At 42.7% G+C, this 23857-nt stretch overlaps 2 protein-coding genes across 2 annotated transcripts in view; both read right to left on the bottom strand.

Moving 5' to 3' along the window:
- btbd8 (BTB domain containing 8) overlaps positions 1-10268 on the bottom strand; it is a 36608-nt gene extending 26340 nt beyond the window's left edge. The window contains exons 1-3 of the mRNA XM_062395446.1: positions 10217-10268; positions 9267-9385; positions 6445-6624 (exon numbers count right to left, since the gene is read on the bottom strand). Of these exons, the coding sequence (XP_062251430.1) occupies positions 6445-6624; positions 9267-9370 (284 nt within the window). The 5' untranslated portion in view covers positions 9371-9385; positions 10217-10268. The remainder of the gene's footprint in view (positions 1-6444; positions 6625-9266; positions 9386-10216) is intronic.
- A 1401-nt stretch (positions 10269-11669) lies between these two features.
- On the bottom strand, positions 11670-23692 carry ephx4 (epoxide hydrolase 4). The gene is made up of 7 exons (XM_062395467.1): positions 23335-23692; positions 21291-21376; positions 19513-19670; positions 17369-17497; positions 16769-16872; positions 15654-15802; positions 11670-12593 (listed from the first exon to the last, which is right to left on the bottom strand). The coding sequence occupies exons 1-7, from the start codon at positions 23575-23577 to the stop codon at positions 12353-12355; spliced, it is 1110 nt and encodes a 369-aa protein (XP_062251451.1). The 5' UTR covers positions 23578-23692; the 3' UTR covers positions 11670-12352.
- Between the last annotated feature and the right edge of the window lie 165 nt (positions 23693-23857).

The following is a 23857-nucleotide window of genomic DNA, read 5'->3' as shown; positions in this document are numbered from 1 at the left end:
ATCCTTTTCTTTCGCAATATTGTTTCTTGTAACTGGCATGGTTTGTTGAGTGTAAACCTCAGGTAGGTCTAGAAACCTGTTGTCATCATAACCAGCTACTTCCAGTCCAGTCAGAACATGAGTCTTTACAGTGTGTGCTTGTCCCATAGTTCGCAGGAAGATGTGTGTTTGGATACTGTCCATGTTCAGCTGTCTCATCAGGCGTTCTGTACAAAAGGTAGCTGAGCTTCCTGGATCAAGGAAAGCGTAAGTGGTCAAAATTTTGTTTCCATTCTTAACCTTTACTTGTACAGGTACAATTGAGAGAACACATTCCTGTGTACCGGCCCCAGTGTGAGCACAGGTCTGCTGAGGGACAACAGTGTTGTTTGACTGTTCAAATGTTCTGAATTTAGCTGGATTGTGAAGCATTGTAGGATGTCTGAAGTTACATACATCACATGTTAGACGTTTTTTGCAGCTCTTGCTGATATGACCTGGTTTTAGACAACCAAAACAAACACCACTTTGCCTTAAAAGATCAAGTTTCTCACGATGCACTTTGTTCTTAAGATGTACACAATCTTCTATTGCGTGATCCTCTTTACATATGCAACATGATGTAGTCTTGCTTTTTGATAAAGAAAAGGCATGGTAGAGCGGTGCAGACCTTATACCTGCTGAAGTGTTTACAGCTGCCACAGTTGCTGGATTTTTATTCCTGGGTGGAAATCTTGGGGGAGCTTCTCCTTTAAGTGTAGCAGTTTGTGTGTCTTGTATGTTACCAAAAACAGGATCAGAGAGAATTTTGATCTGATGTTCCAGAAAGTTGACCAAATCAGAGAACAAAACTCTACTTCCTCGTCTCTCCTGTAGGTCACAAACAGCTGCTCTCCATCTTTCTTTTAATTTGTAGGGCAGTTTCATCACAAGCTGTTTCAGGTTTGATGGTACATTCATTTCTGCCATATATTGTAGACTTTCCATCATGTTGCAACATCCTCTCAAGAACAACATGTATGTTTGAAGAGCGGCAACATCTTCAGCTTTTATTGGTGGCCAACTTAAAGCTTTTTCCATGTAAGCTGCCCCAATCTTCATTTCATTGCCGAAGTGTTCCTTTAACAAATACTTGGCTCTGTGATAGCCTTGATCATTTGGCATGTGATAGCAGCTTCTGACCAGTTCTCTAGGCTGCCCCCTGGTGTGCTGTTCTAGGTAGTACAAGCAGTCCTGGAGATTATTGACTTTTCTTTCAACCCCCTGCTCAAAGGCCATGATAAAAGATCCATACTGTAGAGGGTCACCATCAAATATGGGTATTGCTCGAGGTGGAAGAGATGCTGAGTGTTGTTGTTGAACCAGCTGAGCAGTGATTTCTGTTTGTCGCTGCATAATGTTGCCAATGTCCTGTATTTTATTTTCATTTGTGTTCATTTGTGGTGTGGTACAAACATTGCTTGACCTGTGACCTTGCAGTGAATTGAAGACAGTTGTATGGCCTCCTGGTGGTCTTTGTAGGGATTGCATGGGTTGTATTGAAGTGAGGGTTTCCCATGGTTGTGTTTGGGCAGATTTTCTTTCCTTAGAGCATGCATCATGCAGGTGTGAGGGTGGTTGCTGTGAGGGTGGTTGTTGCACTGGTTCTGACTTTGACCTTTGTGACATTTCCATTTTAGATTTTGTGGCTTTATTGAAATATGAGTCCATTCCATCGGATGGGGTAGAACCACTTCCCACCACACTGCTTTCCAGTATGGCTATTTTAGCTGTAGCAGCAGCTAGTTGGGTTTCCATTTCCAGTTGTTCCTTTTGTCTTTTCAATCTTTCCTGTTCTGCATGCAGTTTTTCCTCTTGAGCCTCCAGTGCATGTTTCCTCTCCAGAGCAGCCATGTGTTGGATTAGTGCTGCCTTTTCAGCTTTTGCTCGTAAGCATGCAGAGTTTGTGATGGAAGATTTAGACGAAGATTTAGACTTAGATGAGACCCGTGTTTTTCCAAGGGGGGAAACATTTGAAATACTATCATTGGGTTGAATCTCATCCTCCTGGTCAACATTTGGTTGAATCTCATCCTCCTGAAGTACAGACTCTTTGTCACAATGTGTTTGAGCATCCTTCAACCATTTATACACATCACACATGAACTTTTCATTTGCTTTAAATTTCTGTTCAAACCATGCTTGCTGCCTTTTCCATTCTTCTTCAGGCAGTGGCATTTCCATCAATGCATCATGAGTTTCAGCAGCAGCATCACACAGTTTATTAAACTCCTTTATAAGATTTTCAACATTGCTCAAAGAATCAGTTGTTATTTTGACAGATACCAGATCATCGATCTGCAACTTGATTTTGGATGCTTGATTCAAGGTTAACTTCCGGTTCTTTTGTAGGTTTTCGATTAGAAATGAAACACCTTTTGCAGTTAATTTTCTCTCTCTTTTTGCAACATCACTTTTTACAGCATGTTCTTCAAGTTTTGCAACATCACTGTTTGCAGTTGCAACATCACTTTTTGCAACACGCTCCTCAAGAATAACATTTTCAACATCAGCATTTTTCTCCATTTCCACACTGTCAATATGTCAACATGTGACGTCAGCAGACAATAGCAGTCATTCACAGGTGATGATCATTTTCCTCCATTTTCCAATTAGCTTTCCATTTTCATTACCTTTTCCATTCATCAACATTCATGACATCCAGTTCCAAAATCCAATGCATCAACACAGTCCAGTTCCATTAAATCACTCAAACAGGCTCAGTTTCTTTGTTCCTGCAGTTTTATTGTCTGCTGTTTCCTTTACCTTTCTCATCTGGCTCTGTCTGGTGAAGAGGGGGAAGGGGTTGCAAGCTCCATGGCCTCCTCTTGATCCACACAGCAGCCTCTTTCCATCCAAGGCAAAGCTCCTTACTTGTCCTCCATCCAGGGCAAACAGTTTTTACTTGTGTGGTGACTATTCAAAAAACAAAACTTGTCACCTGATGGTGGTTTGGGATGGTTCTTAACTCGATTCCAGAGTGAATAAAAAAGAAAGGTTGCGAAGGTTATGATGTCTTTGGGTGAGGTTCCCGTTTATTTCAACAAAAAGGATAAGGCAAGTTGACAAACAAAAAGCTTTTATTGATTCTCTGGCTGTCGTGTAAAAACTGTGTCTCTCCCACCACCACTCCACTCAAACTAATCAGCTCTCCTGATCTCTAACAGCTAGGGCAGATTCTGGGGTAAAGAAAGGAACAGAAACAATACTGCACCCTTGTGGAAAAGTAAATACCTACACAACATAAAAAATGGCTCCTACACCCAGCCCTCATGACCATAGGTGAGGATAGGAACGAAGATCGACCGGTAGATCGAGAGCTTTGCCTTGCGGCTCAGCTCTCTTTTCGTTATAACGGTGCGGTAAAGCGAACGCAATACCGCCCCCGCTGCTCCGATTCTCCGGCCAATCTCACGCTCCATAGTACCCTCACTCGTGAACAAGACCCCGAGGTACTTGAACTCCTTCACTTGGGCTAAGGACTCATTTCCTACCCGGAGTAAGCAATCCATCGGTTTCCTGCTAAGAGTCATGGCCTCAGATTTAGCGGTGCTGATCCTCATCCCAGCCGCTTCACACTCGGCCGCCAGCCGATCCAGTGAGTGCTGAAGGTCACAGGCCGATGATCCAATGAGGACCACGTCATCTGCAAAAAGCAGTGACGAGATCCTCAGACCACCGAACTGCAACCCCTCCCCACCACGACTACGCCTCAATATCCTGTCCATGTATATCACAAACAGGATTGGTGACAAGGCGCAGCCCTGGCGGAGACCAGCATCCACTGAGAACGAAACTGACTGGCTGCCGAGGACGCGAACACAGCCCTCGCTTTGGGAGTACAGGGATTGGATGGCCCTGAGGATAGACCCCCTTACCCCATACTCCCGCAGCACCTCCCACAGTTTCTCCCGGGGGACCCGGTCATACGCCTTCTCCAGATCCACAAAACACATGTAGACCGGATGGGCATACTCCCAGGCCCCCTCCAGGATCCTTGCGAGAGTGAAGAGCTGGTCCGTAGTTCCACGTCCGGGGCGAAAACCGCATTGTTCCTCTTCAATCTGAGGTTCGACGATCGGCCGAACCCTCCTTTCCAGCACCTTGGAGTAGACTTTACCAGGGAGGCTGAGAAGTGTGATGCCCCGGTAATTGGCACACACTCTCTGGTCCCCCTTTTTGAACAGGGGAACCACCACCCCGGTTTGCCACTCCTTTGGCAGTGTACCCGACTCCCACGCGATGTTGAATAGGCGTGTCAACCATGACAGCCCCTCAACACCCAGAGCCTTAAGCATTTCTGGCCGGATCTCATCAATCCCTGGGGCCTTGCCACTGCGGAGATGTTTGACCACCTCAGTGACCTCCACCAGGGAAATTGACGATGAAACACCATCAACCTCGAGCTCTGCCTCCAACATAGAGGGCGTGTTATTCGGATTCAGGAGTTCCTCAAAGTGTTCCTTCCAACGTCCGACAACCTCCTCAGTTGAGGTCAACAGAGTCCCATCCTTACTGTACACAGCTTGGATGGTTCCCCGTTTCCCCCTCCTGAGGTGCCGGATAGTCTTCCAGAAACACTTTGGTGCCGACCGAAAGTCCTTCTCCATGGCCTCTCCGAACTTCTCCCACACCCGCTGCTTAGCCTCCGACACGGCAGCAGCTGCAGCCCTTCGGGCCAGGATATCATATCCCGGAAGGCCTCCTTCTTCAATCGGACGGCTTCCCTGACCACCGGTGTCCACCACGGTGTCCGAGGGTTACCGCCCCTTGAGGAGCCTAAGACCCTGAGGCCACAGCTAGCCGCCGCAGCTTCAGCAATGGAGGCTTTGAACACCGCCCACTCCGGCTCAATGCCCCCAACCTCCACAGGAATGCCAGAAAAACTCCGCCGGAGGTGTGAGTTGAAGATACCTAGGACGGGGGCCTCCTCCAGGCGTTCCCAGTTCACCCGCACTACTCGTTTGGGCTTACCAGGTCTATCCGGAAATTTCCCCTGATCCAACTCACAACCAGATGGTGGTCGGTTGACAGTTCCGCCCCTCTCTTTACCCGAGTGTCCAAAACATGCGGCCTCAGATCAGATGACACGATCCCAAAATCGATCATTGATCTTCGGCCTAGGGTACTCTGGTACCAGGTACACTTATGAGCACCCTTATGTTCGAACATGGTGTTTGTTATGGATAATCCATGGCTAGCACAGAAGTCCAATAACAAACGACCGCTCGGGTTCAGATCAGGGAGGCCGTTCCTCCCCACCAGGGAGTCCCCTACTGGAGCCCCATACAGGACTCCATTCAGGGTCTCCAAGAAGGCAGAGTACTCTGAACTGCTGTTTGGTGCATACGCACAAACAACAGTCAGAGTTTTCCCCCCTACAACCCTTAGGCGCAGGGAGGCGACCCTCTCGTCTACCGGGGTAAACTCCAACACCGCGGCGCTCAGCCGGGGATTTATGAGTATCCCCACACCCGCCCGGCGCCTCACGCCCTTGGCAACTCCGGAGAAGAATAAAGTCCAACCCTTATCCAGGAGTACGGTACCAGAGCTGAGACTGTGCGTGGAGGTAAGCCCCACCAGATCTAACTGATAGCGCTCCACCTCCCTCACAAGCTCCGGTTCCTTTCCCCACAGCGAGGTGACGTTCCACGTCCCCAGAGCCAGCTTCTGCCGCCCGGGTCTGGTCCGTCGAGACCCCTGACCTTCGCTGCCACCCATGTGGCTGCGCACCCGACCCCAACAGGTCTTCCCACAGGTGGTGGGCCCATGAGATGAAGAGAGGGGGGGTGCCACGTAGTTTGTTCGGGCTATGCCCGACCGGGCTCCGTGGCAAACCCGGCCACCAGACGCTCGCCATCGAGCCCTCCGTCTGGGCCTAGCTCCAGACGGGGGCCCCGGGCTTCCTCCGGGCTAGGTCCCATCTCCTCTTGTGTCAATATTCATTGAGGGTTTTTGAACCATTCTTAGTCTGGCACCTCACCTGAGACCACTCTGCCATGAGAGACCCTACCAGGAGCACAAGGCTCCAGACAACACAGCCCTCAGGTTCACAGGGACACGCAAACCTCTCCACCACGATAAGGTGACGGTTCAAGGAGAGGCTTCACAATCGTTTTCAAACTAATTGCAATTCGTCTACAATTAAAAGTTAAGTGATATAGTTAAAAGGGATCGATAACTAATTTGAATCTTGTGAAACACGATCCTGAGAAAAGAGAAACAACAACTTTTGAATCTGTGGTGGTGGACAATGAAACTGAAAGGATAAGATATATATTTGAATATTTTCCAATGAATAGCAGGTGTAGAGACTTCAAGAGAAGCTACTTCATGGGGAAACAGAGTTTGTCTATTTAAAACAAAAGAAATAGTAGATATTTGCTGTGATTAACAAAGCAGCATTCACTTGAACTCACTGCTTACCTGAGAAAATCTTTCAGCATGGACAGCTCATAGCCGGGCAGGTGAATGATGGCTGGATCTTTGTGCATCTGTCCCTGTAGGAAATGAGGAGCTCGAGCTAACAGTATGGCTCTGTGTACTCGAAGTGAGCCTGAGCCAGCATACAGAGAAACATCAGCTTCCAGCTCCTCCTGCAGCAACCTGGGAAAAAAAACATTATGACCCTTTATCAGGGGGCATTCAATCAAATGTTGTTTACTAACTGACTGAAAGGAAACATTATTATGGCTGTGGCTCAGGAGATAGAGCGGGTTGTCCGCTAACCAGAAGTTGGGGGTTTGAACTCCTTGAGCAAGGCACTTAACCCTAAATTATCATTCGCCACTGTGCCGTCAGAGTGATTGATAGATAAGTGTGGCATATGTATGACAGTGTGTGTGAATGACTGAACAAAACTTGTAGTGTTAAGAGCGTTAAGACTAGAAAACTCCATGCACAAACCAACGGCATGAATGAATCACACAAAAACCAACATAAAAAAAGAGGAAGCAGGGCTGGGGGATGTCTGGCCAAAAATGATATCACGATATTTTTTTCCATATCAGTCAATAATAACTATTTCTTCAAAGTTTTAAGAAATTAAAAATAAAAATAGTCAAGTTTTTAATCCTGACTGTGATCTATTTCAATAACTTTCAGATGTTTTATTAACTAAGCCAATGTGGTAATGATTTCATCCCAGCCAAATTTTGGGCTGGTTGGTTAGTTAGTTTTTTTACGCAAGATTACAGAAAAGAAACAGAAGAGATTTCCACAAGGTTTTAGTATCAGTCAGCAAAGAAGCCATTACATTTTTTTTCGGATCTGGATCAAAAGACGGATCTCAGATTTTTGAGAGAAAAGGCTTTTTGAAATCTTAGAATTTTCCCATGGAATAATGCATGGTGCAGCTTGATATAATTTAAGGTAACTGGACATTCTAGTTTTACTGTGTTTAGTCTTTTCTCATCTTTAACTTTTTTATTTCTATTACTTATTATACTAATAAGTAATAGATACTAATATATCTATATACTAATATTTTGTTTGATCTTGAAACTGTTTTTAATTGATTGCCTTAATTTCTTAATTTTTAATTTGTAAATACTTTGTATTGTTTTGAAAGGTACTATGTAAATACATTTGATTATTATTATTATTATTATTATTAAAGACAGCGTTTTGCTCCTGAGTAAAGCTTGTGGTTTCAAACTCTTAAAATCAATCATGTGTTATGCGGCTGTGGCTGACGGGTAGAGTGGTCGTCCTCCAACCTTCCATTCGATAACCAGTCTGACCCATCTGCATGCCGAAGTGTCCTTGGGCAAGATGCTGACCCCCGAATAGCCCCTCATAGAACAACCAAAGTGCTGCTAATAGATGCACTGTATGAATGTGTGTGTGAATGGCTGAATGTCAAACTGTACTGTAAAGAGCTTTGAGTGGTCTTAAGGACTAGAAAAGTGCAATATAAATACCAATCCAAAACCATTATACCTCCTTGCATTGCTTGAACATTGTATAAGCAATATATCGATATCTATCAAACTTTTGTTGTATTGCTGCGATTTTATAGCAATAACAATTGTTATTGTATTTTTCCCCATTCCCATTCAGAGAAAATATAAAAAGGCCTTCTTACAATCAGCAGCATTTAAAAGATGACACTGGGGGTCTATTTTTTTCTACTTGAGAACACCAAGTGCAGACCTGAGGCAATCCACCTCTTCGTCACCATCATTATCTCTCATCCTGCCTCAGTGACTGATCTGTGTGGCACAGAAATCCTTCAGCTTAGGGCCAGTCGGGCAGCATGACTTCAAATGCTGGTGCTGTGTCTGTTTCTGTAATGTTCTGATGAGAAGAGTCTGAATTCAACAAGGAAACTAATTACCCTGTCCACACAAACCCACTGGACTGCACTAATCATATCAACATGGCACAGTTTACTGTTAACTTCCACTCATCAGTGAAATATATTACAGCTTCCCTCTGTTTTTTTATTTTCCAAATCCACTGATTCTATTATCTGAGGAAAAACTGCACCCGTGACTAATAGTAATTCTTTTATATAAACCTACTGTGCAGATTAGGTCAATTCTAGAAGATATAATGTATCTAAGAGCTGGATTTAACTTTTATTTGATCACTTAGTAAATTATTATGCTTTTCTCTATAATTTAAACATTTCAGCATGGATTAATGTGACATCATACGTGATCAATGAACCAGGCTAGTTGCGAAAGGCTCAAAATACGTTACGCAGAAACCGAAGCTTGATCTCCACATTATATTATATTTATTAATATGAGGACATCCTCTAGGATGTCCTCATTATTTTTAATTCTTCAATTAAATGTTTGCGCCAGAGGTAATGATATTCTCTGTGGGTATATGGAATGTGTTATACCTTGTTCACAAGAAGAAGAATGTAAGGTCACTGTGACCTTGACCGTTATCCACCAAAATCAAGTTAATCTTCCAATGAGTCCGTTGAAGCGTTCTAGATGCATGGCATTCACAAAGCAAACGTGTGTTTTACGAGGTCACAGCGACCTTCAGCTTTGACTGCAAAGGATCCAATCCAATTAGCTCGGGCTCCAGCACCTGAATAATGTGTTGTCATAGATGGATTTTTCCTTAAATCCTTTATTTAACAAGTAAGATACAACTGAGATACAATAGCTCTTTTACCAGGGTGTCCCCAAATAACCCTAAAATGTTAAAGGTTCTGTCTGTAAGATTTAGGTCAAAGGGATCTGTTGGGCCATTGCCAGGTCAGTGCTTGTAGTCACATATCTTACCTGTTCAGGTCTGAAGACAAAGCAGATGATAAACATCTCTTCAGCTGCTCTTTGTATTTGCGCTCTTTGGCCTGGAACTCTCTGGCAGCCTCAGTGGTGATCATGGTTTATTGTGTTCTCTAAAAGAAAGAGAGAAGACAGAGTTCAGCCTGTGAATGTGTCACGCACCGCTATATAAGACTAGATAAGACAAATGGGACAAGATAAACCTAATGGCATGCAGAGGAAGCCAAGTGAAACATGTCTGAAAGCTAGTCATGAATTAAGCCAGCTAGCGTTGTTTTTGCTCCAGTTACTCTATTAAGATTTAAGGTGGTGCTGAAAAGCAAAGCCACTCACACTTTATTGTTGAACACAAGATTATTTTATTATATACATTAAACTTATTATTGATTGTATTCACTGTGATGAACAGCATATTTCACCATCCCAGGGGGCGCTGTTTCCTCGGTGTGAACAAGGCCAATGGAAATGGGAGAAGATGAGCACGACTAAAACATAAATTCTACTACTGTTAAATGAACCAAGAACTGTAATCAGCTGTATAATAAAATAACAAATAGCATTAGCTTTAATAATAGATAGAGACCTAGCTTCCAGGGGGAAATGCACCTCTGCTAGCATCACTGTTTCTCTCACTTTAATTATAAATAATGTAACTTATCCGATATAAAACACAAACCGCTGCACACACACATACTGACATGACACAGGTGTGTGCTGTTCCTCAGCTGGACTTGGTCTGTGCTGTCATCCCTCTACTACACCATCACTTTCATTTTCCTCCTGCGACTAGCATGCTAGCGCTAGCTAACCTGAGCTATCGTTAGTAGTTTGTTCTCATATCCTGACTATCTGCACACATGTCTATTAATAACTGAACAATATCAGTTTATATATATGACTCTCTGTTACGTGGATTAAGAGATGATCTTGATTTATCTACTGACCCACTGACCGACGTTGTTGACATCACTGCCACCGCACGCTGTTCACTCACCTCCCACTGGGTTTGAAAAATCCACAAGGAGCGGACAACTCGTCACGACCCGGAAGCTGATGCACATGCGCAGATCAAATGACATTGTGCTCATTGTCGCATCCTGGTGGTGTTTTTACTGAATGTCACACATGCTGCATTGCTGCTTATTTGCCGTGTCGTGATCAGTTCGTAAATATGAATATATATAATCCATTTAATTTGGGTGTTCAAATTGAAATAGATTGTTATTATTATAATTATAATAATAATAATGAATATGATTATTGTCTGAACCAACCTTATACATCACTTTGATCAGCTTCATCATCTATCTGCCACTTTGAGCTCCAGAGGTTCACAAGCTCAAACATATCACTCGTGGAGTTACTGTCGTAATATTTGTGTCATTGTGTTTCGTGTCTATTTTTCTTCAGCAGTTCTATTCTAGTTGATTCAATTTTCATTCTTTTCTTGTTTACCTGTATGTATTCTGTTCTTGGGCTGCTGCAATACCAACATTTTCCTCAAGGGGAATAAGAAAAGAATGTTATTATGCATATGCTGGCTCACTGTCACGCTGTTCTGTCTAATTGGGGCACTTTAAACAGAGCCATTAATGTTAATACTAAAAACATCTAAATATCTGTTGTGAAAGTGGTCCCTGACTTGACACACACAAACTCCTGAATTCAGTTTCACTCATTCCTTTTTAAATCAAATTTGTATACAAATTATCTTTATTAATTCATATATACAGTGTTTATTTTAAACTTACTAAGTCACAAAAATACTGACCAAAATATTTCCCTCTTTATATAGGTCTAGAGGTCATCTATATATTCTCTATATTGTTAATGTTTGTCATTGAAGGCAACAGGAGCACTTGCTCCTGACTGAGGTTGATGTCATTGTCCTCTTCTGCAGAAACGAGTGGTTATTAAGACAATAGTTACTTTCCTGGTGTAAAACATCAGCATCACTGACCTGAATCTACTGTTCCTCAAAAGGAGCAGCAGTCAATGCGAGTGGCTGCGAGCTGGCACCGTATTAAATCTTGTTTATGTAAGACTGAGCTTCCGACAGGTGAAGACCTAGATCGATGTGATTTCACAACGACATCTCAGTTGGCATATGTGCTGAAGGTATAAATATAAACCTGAAATAACACTTAAACTATTTATTCTACAGAAAGATCCACAAAAAACAACGTCAACTGCTGTGTCACTAAGCTCAGGGCTATATTTAACAGCACATCCACTTCTATTTCTGGTGTTTTTAAAGTCTTCTGTGTAAAAGTGTTGCAGTGACGGTTCTGAAACAAACAAGTAGGGGCATGAGGCGCAGCTTCAAACACACACTACCGATATTCTTATTTTAAAACAGGCTGTAAATGTTAGGGAGCAGTGTAGTCAGGAAACAGATTGACACTTACCCACTTTATTTATAAAATCAAGTGGTGTTCGACCTGGCTCAGTGAATTTCAAAATGCAGTGTGTAGGAAGAAATACAAAATAGTACAATAGTCAACCACCACTGACATTTCTTTACAGGAAGATTAAGATAACAACATCATCCACGTTAGAGCGAAGTATCTTTGAGAAGAAGATAGAAAACAAGTACACTCCTTTTCAACAACACTACCTGATAAAAGGGTAGGGAGTGTTATGGCTCCCAAAGGATTGTGCCCAAAGCAGAGTGACCCAGTGAAACATATAGCAGACGATCAGCCACATCCCAGAGTCTCCGAACATCTGAACACCGAGACAACTCTAAAGTTAAAAAGGCACCACACAATACAAGTCACGAGGAGATTTTGCCACACATTTGTAATGCTGTAACTGACAAACTTTAAGGCGGATGTCATGTGCAAAAAACCTCTTGAATATGCCTAACACAGACTGCTCACTGTCCCACTGCTGACGTGTGCTTTGATCCTCCTCCTCTACTGTTGACTTTGTTTAAAAAAATATTTGAAATGTGACAAGATTCTAAAGAATGATTTCATTATCACTATGTTGCTTGGTATCACAGGCATATTCCAGGCTTCCAGGTGTGGCAAGTGAAAGCAGGGGAGGAGTGGTGGGAGGCGGCTGCGGTGTGGATTTTAGTTCCTATAGCTCTTGCGTCCCTCTCCCTCCTTGAGGAAGGTCCATATGAGGGTGTTGACGATGTCGGGCTGGTCCTGCTGCAGCCAGTGACTGGCCCCGGAGATGATGTTGAGACGGAAATGGTTCCTGATGTAGAGGCGGCATGCCTCGGCCATTTCTTGCTCCAGAAAGGTGTCCCGCTCGCTCCACAGCAGCAGCACAGGAGACCTGACGTGGTTCTGGCTCAGAGGGAGAGAGCTGCGGAGAGAGAGGAAGGAGAGGAGAAAAGAACCTGAGCTGTGCATTTTGTTTATTGACCGATTTTAAACAGGAATGTAGCCTAAGTGTTCCCCTGAGATCAGAGAATCAATTTCTCCTGAAAAGGCCCATTATTCAGTCTGTTGAACAAACATCACATCATCAGAATTAGTACCTCATTATAAAAGCATTTGAAAAATCAACTGTATAGAATGATACTTCTATAGTTTTCATTTGATATATAGTTTATCATTTTGATGCTCGTCTTTATTTTTCTATAATCGGTTTTGTCTCATTGCATTACTGAGCGTGACCTTGTTTTTCCACTTTCTTTGCACTTATATTTGATTTTGTGAAGCAACTTGTGCAACTGGCATGTTATGGTTTCACACACCCCTGTACAGAACCGTATTGAGTTCACATGAAAAAAGAAATCTGCTCTGGTTTCTCTAAATAAACGAGAGCAGTCTCCCTCAAAATCCCCAAATAACCTGTATATAACATAGAGAGCAAAAAAGCAAACATGTCCCACCTGTGTTGCTTGATCCAGTTTTATTTTGGTTTTGGGTTGAGACACTGGGAGATACTTATGTCTCTAAGGATAATGTTATATAGATGATGAAATCATATGGCACTTTTGTCCGTAGAATGCCATGGATTTTGGTATAAGACTGACTTAAAAAGAAATATCCCAGCATCACATGGACATGCATTGGTCAGACAGTTGTTTAAAGATCTATCACCTGCATATTATGGCCTCTTTGAATCAAGTGCTTGCATTATCATAGATGATCTTATCACAGGCTGCTTATTGGGCCATATAGACAGAAACAAAGAGTGAATGCAATACGCCTCCATACCCCTGACACCTAATCTTCCTGTTTTTTTTTAACCTTTTCAGTGGAGTTGAGCCTGTGGCTTCGCTTTAATGTTTTTTCCTCTATCTATTTTTTGTTTTGTTTAAGATATTCCTTATTTTAATCTCAGCCGAGCACAAAAAAATGTATATTTTTAGATATTCCACCATTTCATTCAAATGTAAGGTTTTTTACATGCAAATCTACAGAGACAGGTGGATGGAAATGTACCTTGTCTCTCTTCTCTTCAGCTTATATGCATTCTTAGATAATGGTCATTGTGAATCTTCCAGATTTAATGGTTGAATACTTTGCATTTAGATTTCCATGTCATGTCCAACTCAAAGTGTGCTGGGGAAGGCTCCAGCCTTCAGCTCTCTAGACAGGATACATGAATAAATATGAAATGGATGGATGGATGGAATTTGATTTGTGTTTATCTATTTTTGAATCCCTGTGTGTAGGTGCAATTTGTGCTTGTGGAGAGACTAATTGGTCATGGGTCAGTGGTATTTCTTTTACATAAGCACACAAAAGCTATTCTGAGATGACTCTTTGCTCGAGAAGGGAGCAGATGGCTCGTTCAGCGATGCATGTACCGCTCACACGTCGGGTGCAGATGCAGAATTTCTCTGATCTGAATTGTGTTGATCTCTGTTTGCCAGCTCGCTCTTTTGAAGTACAAAGGAAGGTGTGTGTATATATATATATATATATTTGAAAGTGTTGTTGCCTTGACAGAGGGTTGATTTTCTGCTCCTCCACAGCTCTGACAGTAGATGGCGCTGTATTATATATACATTTTTATTTCTTTGTAGACACCATACTCAGTAGTATGACCTGAAATATCTAGAAAGTTCACATCATAAGATCTAAATTGATTTTGTTATCACACATCACAATAACCAACTAATACTAAACATGATACTGACTGAAAAACACCTAAAAGTACTTGTGGGTAATTACCTCCACCGATGTTGTGTTCTCATTGGTTGTTTGTGTGCAGGATTATGCAAAAATTAGTGTATGGATTAGCATTACTTGGTGGAAGGACGGGGTATCGGGCATGGAAAAGCACATTCTATTTAGGTGCGGTTAAAGATCAGGTGGCAGATCTAGGAATTTGCTTCCCCCTTTCTCCCACATGGATAGGATATATTTCCACATTTTCGTTTATTTTATTTTAGAATCTGTGAATCTTGATGAGAACGTTTAAACATATTCAGGAGTTTTGTATTGATGAGTGTGGGCAATTCCATTTAAATAGAAAACTGGATCTTGTGGATTTACATGTAGTTTTATAGGGTATGGTTACAAATTGGGTTAGAAACTACCACCAATGTGTAGCTGAGAAACGTAATGTGGCAATAGCTAGGAGGCTTGTTGTAATTCAAGACGGTTGGGCCTTGTGCTCTACTGAGGGCAAGGCAAGTTTCTGTTTTGTCTTTCATTTGACTAATATTTACATTATCATTCCACAACCGTCTGTCTATCAAAGTGTGGATTGCATTTGGAATTTGGTTTGATTCGGACACAGGATTAGTTCAATATTAATACAAATTGAATAAACAGGTGACCACTATTCAGTTGAGGCAGGGCACTGCGACTTCAGTCTTTAAGCCGATATGAATATTCTACCTCCTCAGATAAACCACAGCAGTGGTCAGCAAGAGGTCAAAATCATCACCAGATCATTTTCTTAGTTTGTTTAGTTTTGTTTCACCATATCAGACTGACACAGAAATTCACAGGAGTTGCAGGTGCTGATCTCTGTCACAGTACAACCTTCACAGAATCAATTCCTCTTTAGCAGGGTAAGGGTTTAAGCTTAGCTAACTTAGTTAAAGCTAAGTGTTTGTTTTGTCGCTGTAATGCTTTATAACTAGCTGAATTACAGAGCTGTTATTTGGAAAAGTTGGGAACTTTTGTGTCAATTGTTTGTCAGACCTTTTGAAATAGCTGATATACAATTTATGCAAAAAATAGCAGCAGCCAAATAAATCATTCAAACTTATATATAGGCAAAACATGTGAGTAAGTTAGTTTTCTAACTTCCCTCTGTACCATAGACTGTTTTTAAAAGTCTAGATAAGAACAAGCACTCGAAAGTGTATGCTATGACTAGTGTAATTTCTGAGTACACAACAAATCAGATCAAATTCAGCTGTCATGGCAATCTGTTTGTGAGTGAGCTGTTACTCACCTGAAGACATTCCTGTAATAGTTGAGTGCTCCAGTAAGAGCCCCCGGCTGTGAGAGTGCATACAGGTAGGCCTCCAGGTCCTCAGCAGTGAGCCACCGGCCTTTACTCCCGATCCCTGTGCTGCGGCTGGTGAACAAGGCCTTCAGAGCCTGCAGCAGGGACAGCCATAAACACAGAGGTCAATGTACTGATTGTATTCTGCTGCGAAAACCTGATATAGCAAACCATTACAGACGCACGTCCATGTAACACGAGATGTACTTGGTGCAGGCTCAACAACAATAAACACTGAAAATACCAGCACAGTCATCAGGGAATATCAAGTAATCTTACATTCATGTAGTCCTATAAAAATTAAAAAAATTAATATGAATAAAAATGTCAATAATGACACAAACAAATTATATCGTAAATTCATAATCATTTTTTCTCTGCTCACTCCAACCAGTTGAGGCAGATGGCTGTTTTTGTCTGGTTCTAGAGGTTTCTTCCGAGGGAGTTCTTGTTGTGGAACTTGTTGGGTTTAGCTATAAATTTGTGAGGTCTAGACCTCCAAGTGCCTTGAGATAATCTATGTTGTGATTTGCGCGAAAAGATAAAATTGAATTGAATTAAAAACACATTGTCAGAAAAAGAACCAGTGTTACCATGCTTTATGTCAAATAACTATCTCCTGGCTGTAACAGACAGATGTGGCTGTTTTTAAACGGGGGTGAAATAGACCATCTAATTCTTCATTTAGCCTGAGTCTACTGAGTAAAATTAATTGTCAGTTTGCAAATCAGAAATAAAACTGATGACAAGACTTGAATATCATGAAAATGTAGCTACATTCAAGATTACAACTTATTTGGGCCTTAAAGAGCTCGAGATATGATTTAATAATAGTCTGACTTCACATCTCCTGCAGGATTTAGGTGCTCATCTTGTCTACAACAAATATCTTCTTTCAAAGCAGTCTGTTTATAGAGTTTGCACTGATGCCGACAGTAAAAATAGACTGACACTACAATAACATGCAACAATTCACCAATGCGCGCATTCGCACAACAGAGAGATAAAAACACACACAACCTTGACCTTGAAAGCGCTTAAGCCCACACATAACAGACCACCTTGAAATCATTGATGGAGAGCATGAGCTCCGGGAAGCGGGGCAGCTGGAAGAAGAAGTAATGACTCGATTTCAGCAACTGGCTCGGGTGGCGCAGGGCGTAATCTGTGAGAGACGAGAGGAGGATAGGAAAGGAGGAGAGGAAAGGAAAGGTAAGGAGGAGAGGAGAGGAGAGGAGAGGAGAGGAGAGGAGAGGAGAGGAGAGGAGAGGAGAGGAGGAGGAGGAAAATGAGGAAAATGAGGAGGAGGAGGAGCAGGAGGAGGAAGAGAGGAGTCGTTAGATAGTAATTAAAGGCCAAGTTTGCACACACTGTGATCCTGTGGACGTGATAACCCCCCATGTTTCTGCCTCCCTCTGCACCAGTTAAACCAGATGTTCCAGCTTCACATTCACCTCCAGTAATTAGCTTTCATCATCTCCCCCCTTTAGGCAGAGGAGGATTTGCCAGATGGATGCAAACATGGGATGGAAGAAATTATTCCTGCAAATTAATGAGATAATAGTTGCTGCAATAATCCAGGAAACAAAACAGAGACTTCTCTATTTAATGTGAAAAAAAATGTCTGAGGATTAGTCTGCTTAAACACAAGGAAATCCCACCTGTGAACACAGAAGGATGGGGACAGTTCAGGACAATGAGTTTCGTCACCATCTCTGGGTAGTGAATGGCAAACAGCCACGCTATGGTCCCGCCCCAGTCATGGCCCACTAGGCAGCATCTGTTGTACCCTTGGGAAAAAAAGCAAATGCACATTCAGACAGTTTTAGTAACAGAGGACAGGGCTCTGATGATTATAACAGTGGCTGGACGTTCATTCTGATGATTTATACTGTCCTCACTTCATTATTGCTGGCTTCCTCCCTCAGAAGACATTTACATCCCGTCAAATGGATGCATTACATGACATACAGCCGAATGCAGATCAAGGTCACGGACATCCGTCTGAGGGATCTGATCACATTACTGTTCCAGTCTCATTCTAATCCCTTTATAAGCTAGCACCATTTACACCCACTGGCATGACTCATCCCAGCAAGCTCAACATTGACACCACATTAGCTTCAGCAACAGGGATTGTACAGGTAAGTCTGGGAGGCTCTTTTAGAAGATGGCAGAGAGCCATGGCTGTTTCTGCTGCCAGTTGTTCTGTGGGAAAAAGGGGGATATTACTAGCCAAGCACGGTTAAAGGCCAAACCTCTAATGGGTGTAGCACTATTAGCCAGCTGTGAATGTGGTCTGCAATGTGGTCAATATGAAGAAGGGCTCTGTAGTAAATCACATATTAGAGCACTAATCAAGCTATAATTAAGAGTGATAGCTGGAACCATGCAAGAAGCTACAAAGCTTCAACTATGGTCCTTTTAATATCCACTCGAAGATTTTGTAAATTTTATATAAGGGATGCTGTCAAAAGGCACTTGAGGACATTTACAGACCACAAAGATGTCCCTGTGCTGGACTGTTGTGCTTGTGTACGTTACCTTTCTAATGGACCAAATTATTATGTGTAACATGAAAGGTGTCACTCCAAGTGGTCACCACATTAAGAATTATGACCCAATAATCTACCCTTCCACTCTGCACATGATTTGTGTCTTTCAGCTCATTGTTTCGGTTCAACTTCACAACGAGGATATTGATAACATTGTTGTTTTACTGACTCCAAGTTAACGCTTGAAATTCATCCCAAATAAATGAAAATGTTGAGAAAGTTCGTATCTCGCAATGTTAAAGAAAGTAAATAAATGTTATAGATTCTTCCCTGACCTTTATCACATCCTAAACCACCAACTTTTGTGGTAATTTGTCCAGTAGTATCTGCATAATCCTGCTTACAAACAATCTCCTTGGCAGAGGTAAATATAGAAGTTTATGGTTAATTCCAGTTTATTCCTTCTGCCAAGGAGGTTCCATTTTTACCAGTGTCCCTATGTCGTTAGCTTTGATTATTTGTTTGTAAACAGGATTATGCAAAAGTTACAGAATGAACTCAAAACTTGGTGGAAGGATGGAACAGGGGTTCCTGTCTCATAGCGTTTGTTTTTACGACACTGTAATCGACAACATAACGGAGATCTGGGAAAAACAACAACATTGAAGTCCAACAGGGCAAGTCACATGAGCAGTCAGATGATTATACAGGCTGGGAGCAAGTCAACTGTTTCTTCATGACAGTTTCTCGAGGTTAAAGTTTATGTCAGTGTAGCAGAAATGTTTGAAATACTTTCTGATTGCAAATTATTGTAGGTTTCTTCTAATGAGCGACAGAGCACGAACTTTAACACATTTGAATATGAAGTGACAGGTTTGAAGGCAGGCACAAAGAAAGAGCTCCCGGACAGGATCGACTATACTTGGAGCCATTAGAGGATCTTCCCTCCCACACATTTCAATACTAAGACAGGTACATCATGTATCCCCTGCTGCAGTGTCAGAAAAAACTGGGACGTGCTGGCCAGTAAACGAGCAAAAACTGTCATTGAGGCCAGATAATCATCAGTGCATGCTGGTGTGCGCAGACAGCCACAGGCCATAGCTCCCTGCCAGTGTTCACATGCAGTCAGAAGGCTGCAGGGCTCTCTATCCACACAATGTCCCATGCTCAGTCAGAATGAGTCACAGGAAGTCAATCATACCACGCCGCAGGCCCGAGGGCTGTCCAGCTTAAGACTGATAATCAAGTTATTTTTGACTCAAGACACTGACAAAGCAGTAGGGAGTTGTTTTTAGGTTATAGCTCACCTAAATACTCCACAATATCCTTGACGTCCGTAACCAGGTTCTCGAAGCTGTAACTTTCGGTTGAAAGAGGCAAGTCGGACTCCCCGTAGCCCCGCATGTCGATGGCCACCACACGGAACTCACTCTTGAACTCACGTAGCTGGTATCGCCAGGAGAACCTGAGGAAGCACAAACGCAGATTTGTTAATATCCTTTTATGACCTTCTCACCTGAAGAGACAGACCTCGATGTGTTTCCTCTATAAGCTACTTTACTGTCCATTCTTTACTTTAAAGTCGATTCTCCACTGATTTAGTATCGCACTATTTGCCTCAAACTGAAGAAAGAATTCAGCAGAAGTCAAGGTCTCCTGACTTTTGGAGTCTACTATAAGGTGAAGCAATCCAAATAACACTGGCTCCTAACATTCTTCATAAAACTATTCGACAGAATTTTTTATTTGTCCATGTCTGTTGGGTAAATCCACACCTTTTTGTGCTTAGTATCACAGTTTTTTGTAAACAATTGACAATCTTAAAGCCCAAACCAGACTTTCTTCCCCTCAGAGCTACACAACACATTATACTGTATAGATGTTCACAGACTGAATGATATTCCCCATTACAGCTTAAAATAAAATTGACTTAGGGACCCAAAACTTCGGGGCAAAGTTAAACTTGTGCCCTTAAGTTGCAGTCAAAAATCTTACATGGAATAAATGTGAGATAGATACACATTCATTTCACAAACTTTTTAAAAACTAGAACTGAGAGCTAACAGAAGGTCAGCTCAGTGCAGTAAGGGCTGTTTTAAATTCTTAGCAGACCTCCGACCCGGTGGACTGTGGTGATTCAAAATTGAAGATCTATGCTGCTCTAGAGGCTCCTCATCATGCCTAAAATTCTCCTCCTCCATTTTTACTCGTCCTCCTCCTCGTCCTCGTCCTCCTCTTCCTCCTCCTCATTCCTTTTGCCGAGCAAGGGGAGCAAGATGCAGAGGCCTGGCAGTGATTCTGATGAGTCAGGACAAGATCCCAGAAATGAACTCTCAGATCTTAGAATATAGATGAGCTTAAAGCACAGACAGCTCCTCGAAGAACCCTCCATCCTTCCTTTATGACACACACACACACACACACACACAAACACACACACACACACACACACACACACACACACACACACACACACACACACACACACACACACACACACACACACACACACACACACACACACACACACACACACACACACACACACACACACACACACACACACACACACACACTTCCTTCTCGATCCTCAGAGGGAATTAGTGCATTTTAATAAAGTGAAGAGAGTTCTCTCCAACCGTCTCACTCTCAGCAACACAGTTTATTATTCCAAAGATTTCAGCAAATCAAGCAGAAAGAACTTCCATCTATCATTAATGAATCCCTGTCCTGTCAGCAGCTTAGATGGTATGTTGGAGATATTGACAGGCTTACAGCTCCTGACAACCTCTTTGGCCCCTTTCCAGGAGCAAATGCTAGACACCATTTTTTTCAGGAGGACGAGATCTTGAAGGCTTTGGACCCTCTAACCCCCAATGGCAAATGAGGTTTGCAAATTGGTAGTCCTCGCTGTTGTGGATTTGTTTTGTGCAGCCAAGGAGTAAGAGACAGCACAGAGGAGAGAGATTGCCCAGCAACTGAGTGAAATGCCATTTAATGTCCGGTTTGCTACTGGTGAATGCATTTGAGCTGAAACTGTCAACGTAAATGTTGCCACCACCACCCTGATCTCCCTTTGACCTACCAGAACTCAGGGAAGCCGTGTAAGAACAGCATGAGTGGCTTTCCTCTCTCTCCGGCAGCAACATAGTGAAACCTAAGGCCGGACTCCTGAAAGAAGACAAAGCCATTAAGACAACAACATTGAGAGCTGACAGTCTATTGTGAAGAGAACACAACATAACAGGTCAGCACTTTTAAATGTGCAGCTGCATGACAAATGAGTGGACAGTAATATGATTATCAGAATCAAAACAAGACATAAATACATTATCGGATTTGAGTTAACACACAAAGGAGAATTTTTTTGCAATTTCAAACATATTGGATCTCTCTTTTGAATCTGTTATATATTATCAAGGAGGTCCAGAAATAAACTGACATATATCTATAAACATTCTGCTTTGAACAATATTTTTCCTTTAAAATAAAAATATATTGGTTAACGATTCCACATGAAAACATCAGGCTGATTGTTAACTCAGCCTGATGTTGGAGAGGCTTAGGACTAGTGGCAGACACATTGGACTATGGGCAGAAAGTTATGGACATCAGACCGGATGGTCTCTGGTTCGACTCCTCGCAGTGACAATAAAAACATACCTGGATGGACAAACCCTGGATCTGTTCGAAAAGTCCAAAGAGGACTCTCCCTACCCCCACTGTCTAAGTGCCCCTGAGCAAGGCACCTTACTCCCCATACATCTGCTTCCCGGGCGCTGTGCATGGCTGCCCACTGCTCCGTGTGTCCTGCTATGTTCACCAGATGGGTCAAAAGCAGAGGATAAAGCAGAGGATAAATCACACTACATCTGCATGTAGTGTGACTGTGCATGTGTTTGGGATCAATAAATGTATCTTGTATCTTAAATAACACTGGGCAGCGAAATGTACTGTAACCACAACATTTACTGGTACTTTGCTTTAGAACAGCTTTAGATACTAATCTGTTACTATACTCCAAGTTCACATTATTTTGGGAAACGCTGCCGTCAGCTGCAGTTAGGAGTTACTTTGCATATAAATGTTTTACGTATGAGCTTTAAGTGGAGTTGGTTTGTGGCTCTGGATGTAGAGCAGGACGGCCACTAACCAAAAGGTCTCCCTTATTCTGCATTCGGAAGTGTCCTTGGACAAGATTCTGAACCCAACATTTCCCTCTATGGCTGTCAGAAGTGTGTGAGTGATGTGTGGTAGAGAAATGTGTGTGTGAAAGGGTCAATGGTCAAACGGAACAGAAAAGAGCTTTGAGTGGCCATCAAGACTGTAAAAGTGCAATGATATCTTTTTGTAAAAATATGATATACTGTTATATATCAAACAGCCAAACAGAGATCAAGGTAATCAAAACGAGCCTTGGACAAGCTGCAACATGAAAATGCTACTGGCATGATAATGCATCAATAGTCAGAATCTAATGAATTTCTATAATAGCAGAAGTAATGATGACAATAAGAGGAAGTAATATAGAATATTGCATGTGATATTGAACATAATACGTTAAAAGACATAGTAATATTACACATGGATAATGATTTTAAATAGAGTACTTTAAGTTTTCTAGTACATTTTGCTGCTACTAAGTACGGTTGTATTATGCAGTGTAGACCCCTGCAGTGTCACTGTGTCACTGTATGCCGTTTCAGTTCTTTTATTTACAAGTGGATGGTTTTTTTCTGCTGTTGACAATCTGGGATTTGGTTCAGTGCAGGCTTTAGTGCTGCCTCGGTATTTAATGACATAATGCTGCACACAGGTTGTTGGAGTTGGAGGCTGCAGCAGCTCGTACACGGAGGAGCTGTTCATTCAGCACCACCTGAGCGCTGATTCCACCGGAATAACAACAGTAATACATCATAATCATAAACATATAATAAGCGATCATAAATAAACAGGTGCCTCTTGACTTGCTCAGGGACCAGGCCTGTTTTTGAGGCTTTTCACGACGCGTTACCGCAGAAAAAGGTTTACATCTGAGCAGCACAATGGGTTTTTTCCCCTCGCGGGGGGACGAGTCACCTCTCATGTCCAAATGCGTGCGCATGTGCATGTGTGCGTGCGTTCCTTACCTTGATCCTAACATAACAGTGGGTGCCCAAGGACGTGTCATTCAGACAGGCGGGTGGACTTTCCCGGATCGTCCATCGGAAGGTGGTCGTCGGCCTCAGGACAATGCTCCAGCAAAGTTTCAGCAGCGCCACGACGGTGCCCAGAGCACAATACGCGTAGATCAGCGCCCAGTACCCCACAACTCTGGTTCTCTGCGCAAGTCCGATCAGGAATAACAGCAAGTTGTGGAGCACTCTCGCCATCTTTACATCGCCGCAGGTGAATCTCTGCGGATCACCTTTTGGACCTGCCGGTTCCTCTGCGCGTTTAGACGTCCTCACAGTGCCCGTTGTTTGGTTCGCAGCGCGCACACGCACGACTGAGTGAAGGGAGGATCCCAGCGAACGGCTGAATGGGGCGAGAGCATCGCGTCAGATTTCACGCGTGCGTGCAGTGACAGCAGCGGTTGTTCGCCAGGAGACCGTGTTGTTGTTTTTGCTGCCTGTACAAGGCGATGAGCCGGTGGCCGCAGAGCTTTAGTCT

The sequence above is a fragment of the Platichthys flesus genome, chromosome 9 (genome assembly GCF_949316205.1).
Source record: "Platichthys flesus chromosome 9, fPlaFle2.1, whole genome shotgun sequence".
NCBI lineage: Eukaryota > Metazoa > Chordata > Actinopteri > Pleuronectiformes > Pleuronectidae > Platichthys > Platichthys flesus.
The sequence above is the reverse complement of the archived record's forward strand: the minus strand, read 5'-3'. Positions and strand labels throughout refer to the sequence as shown.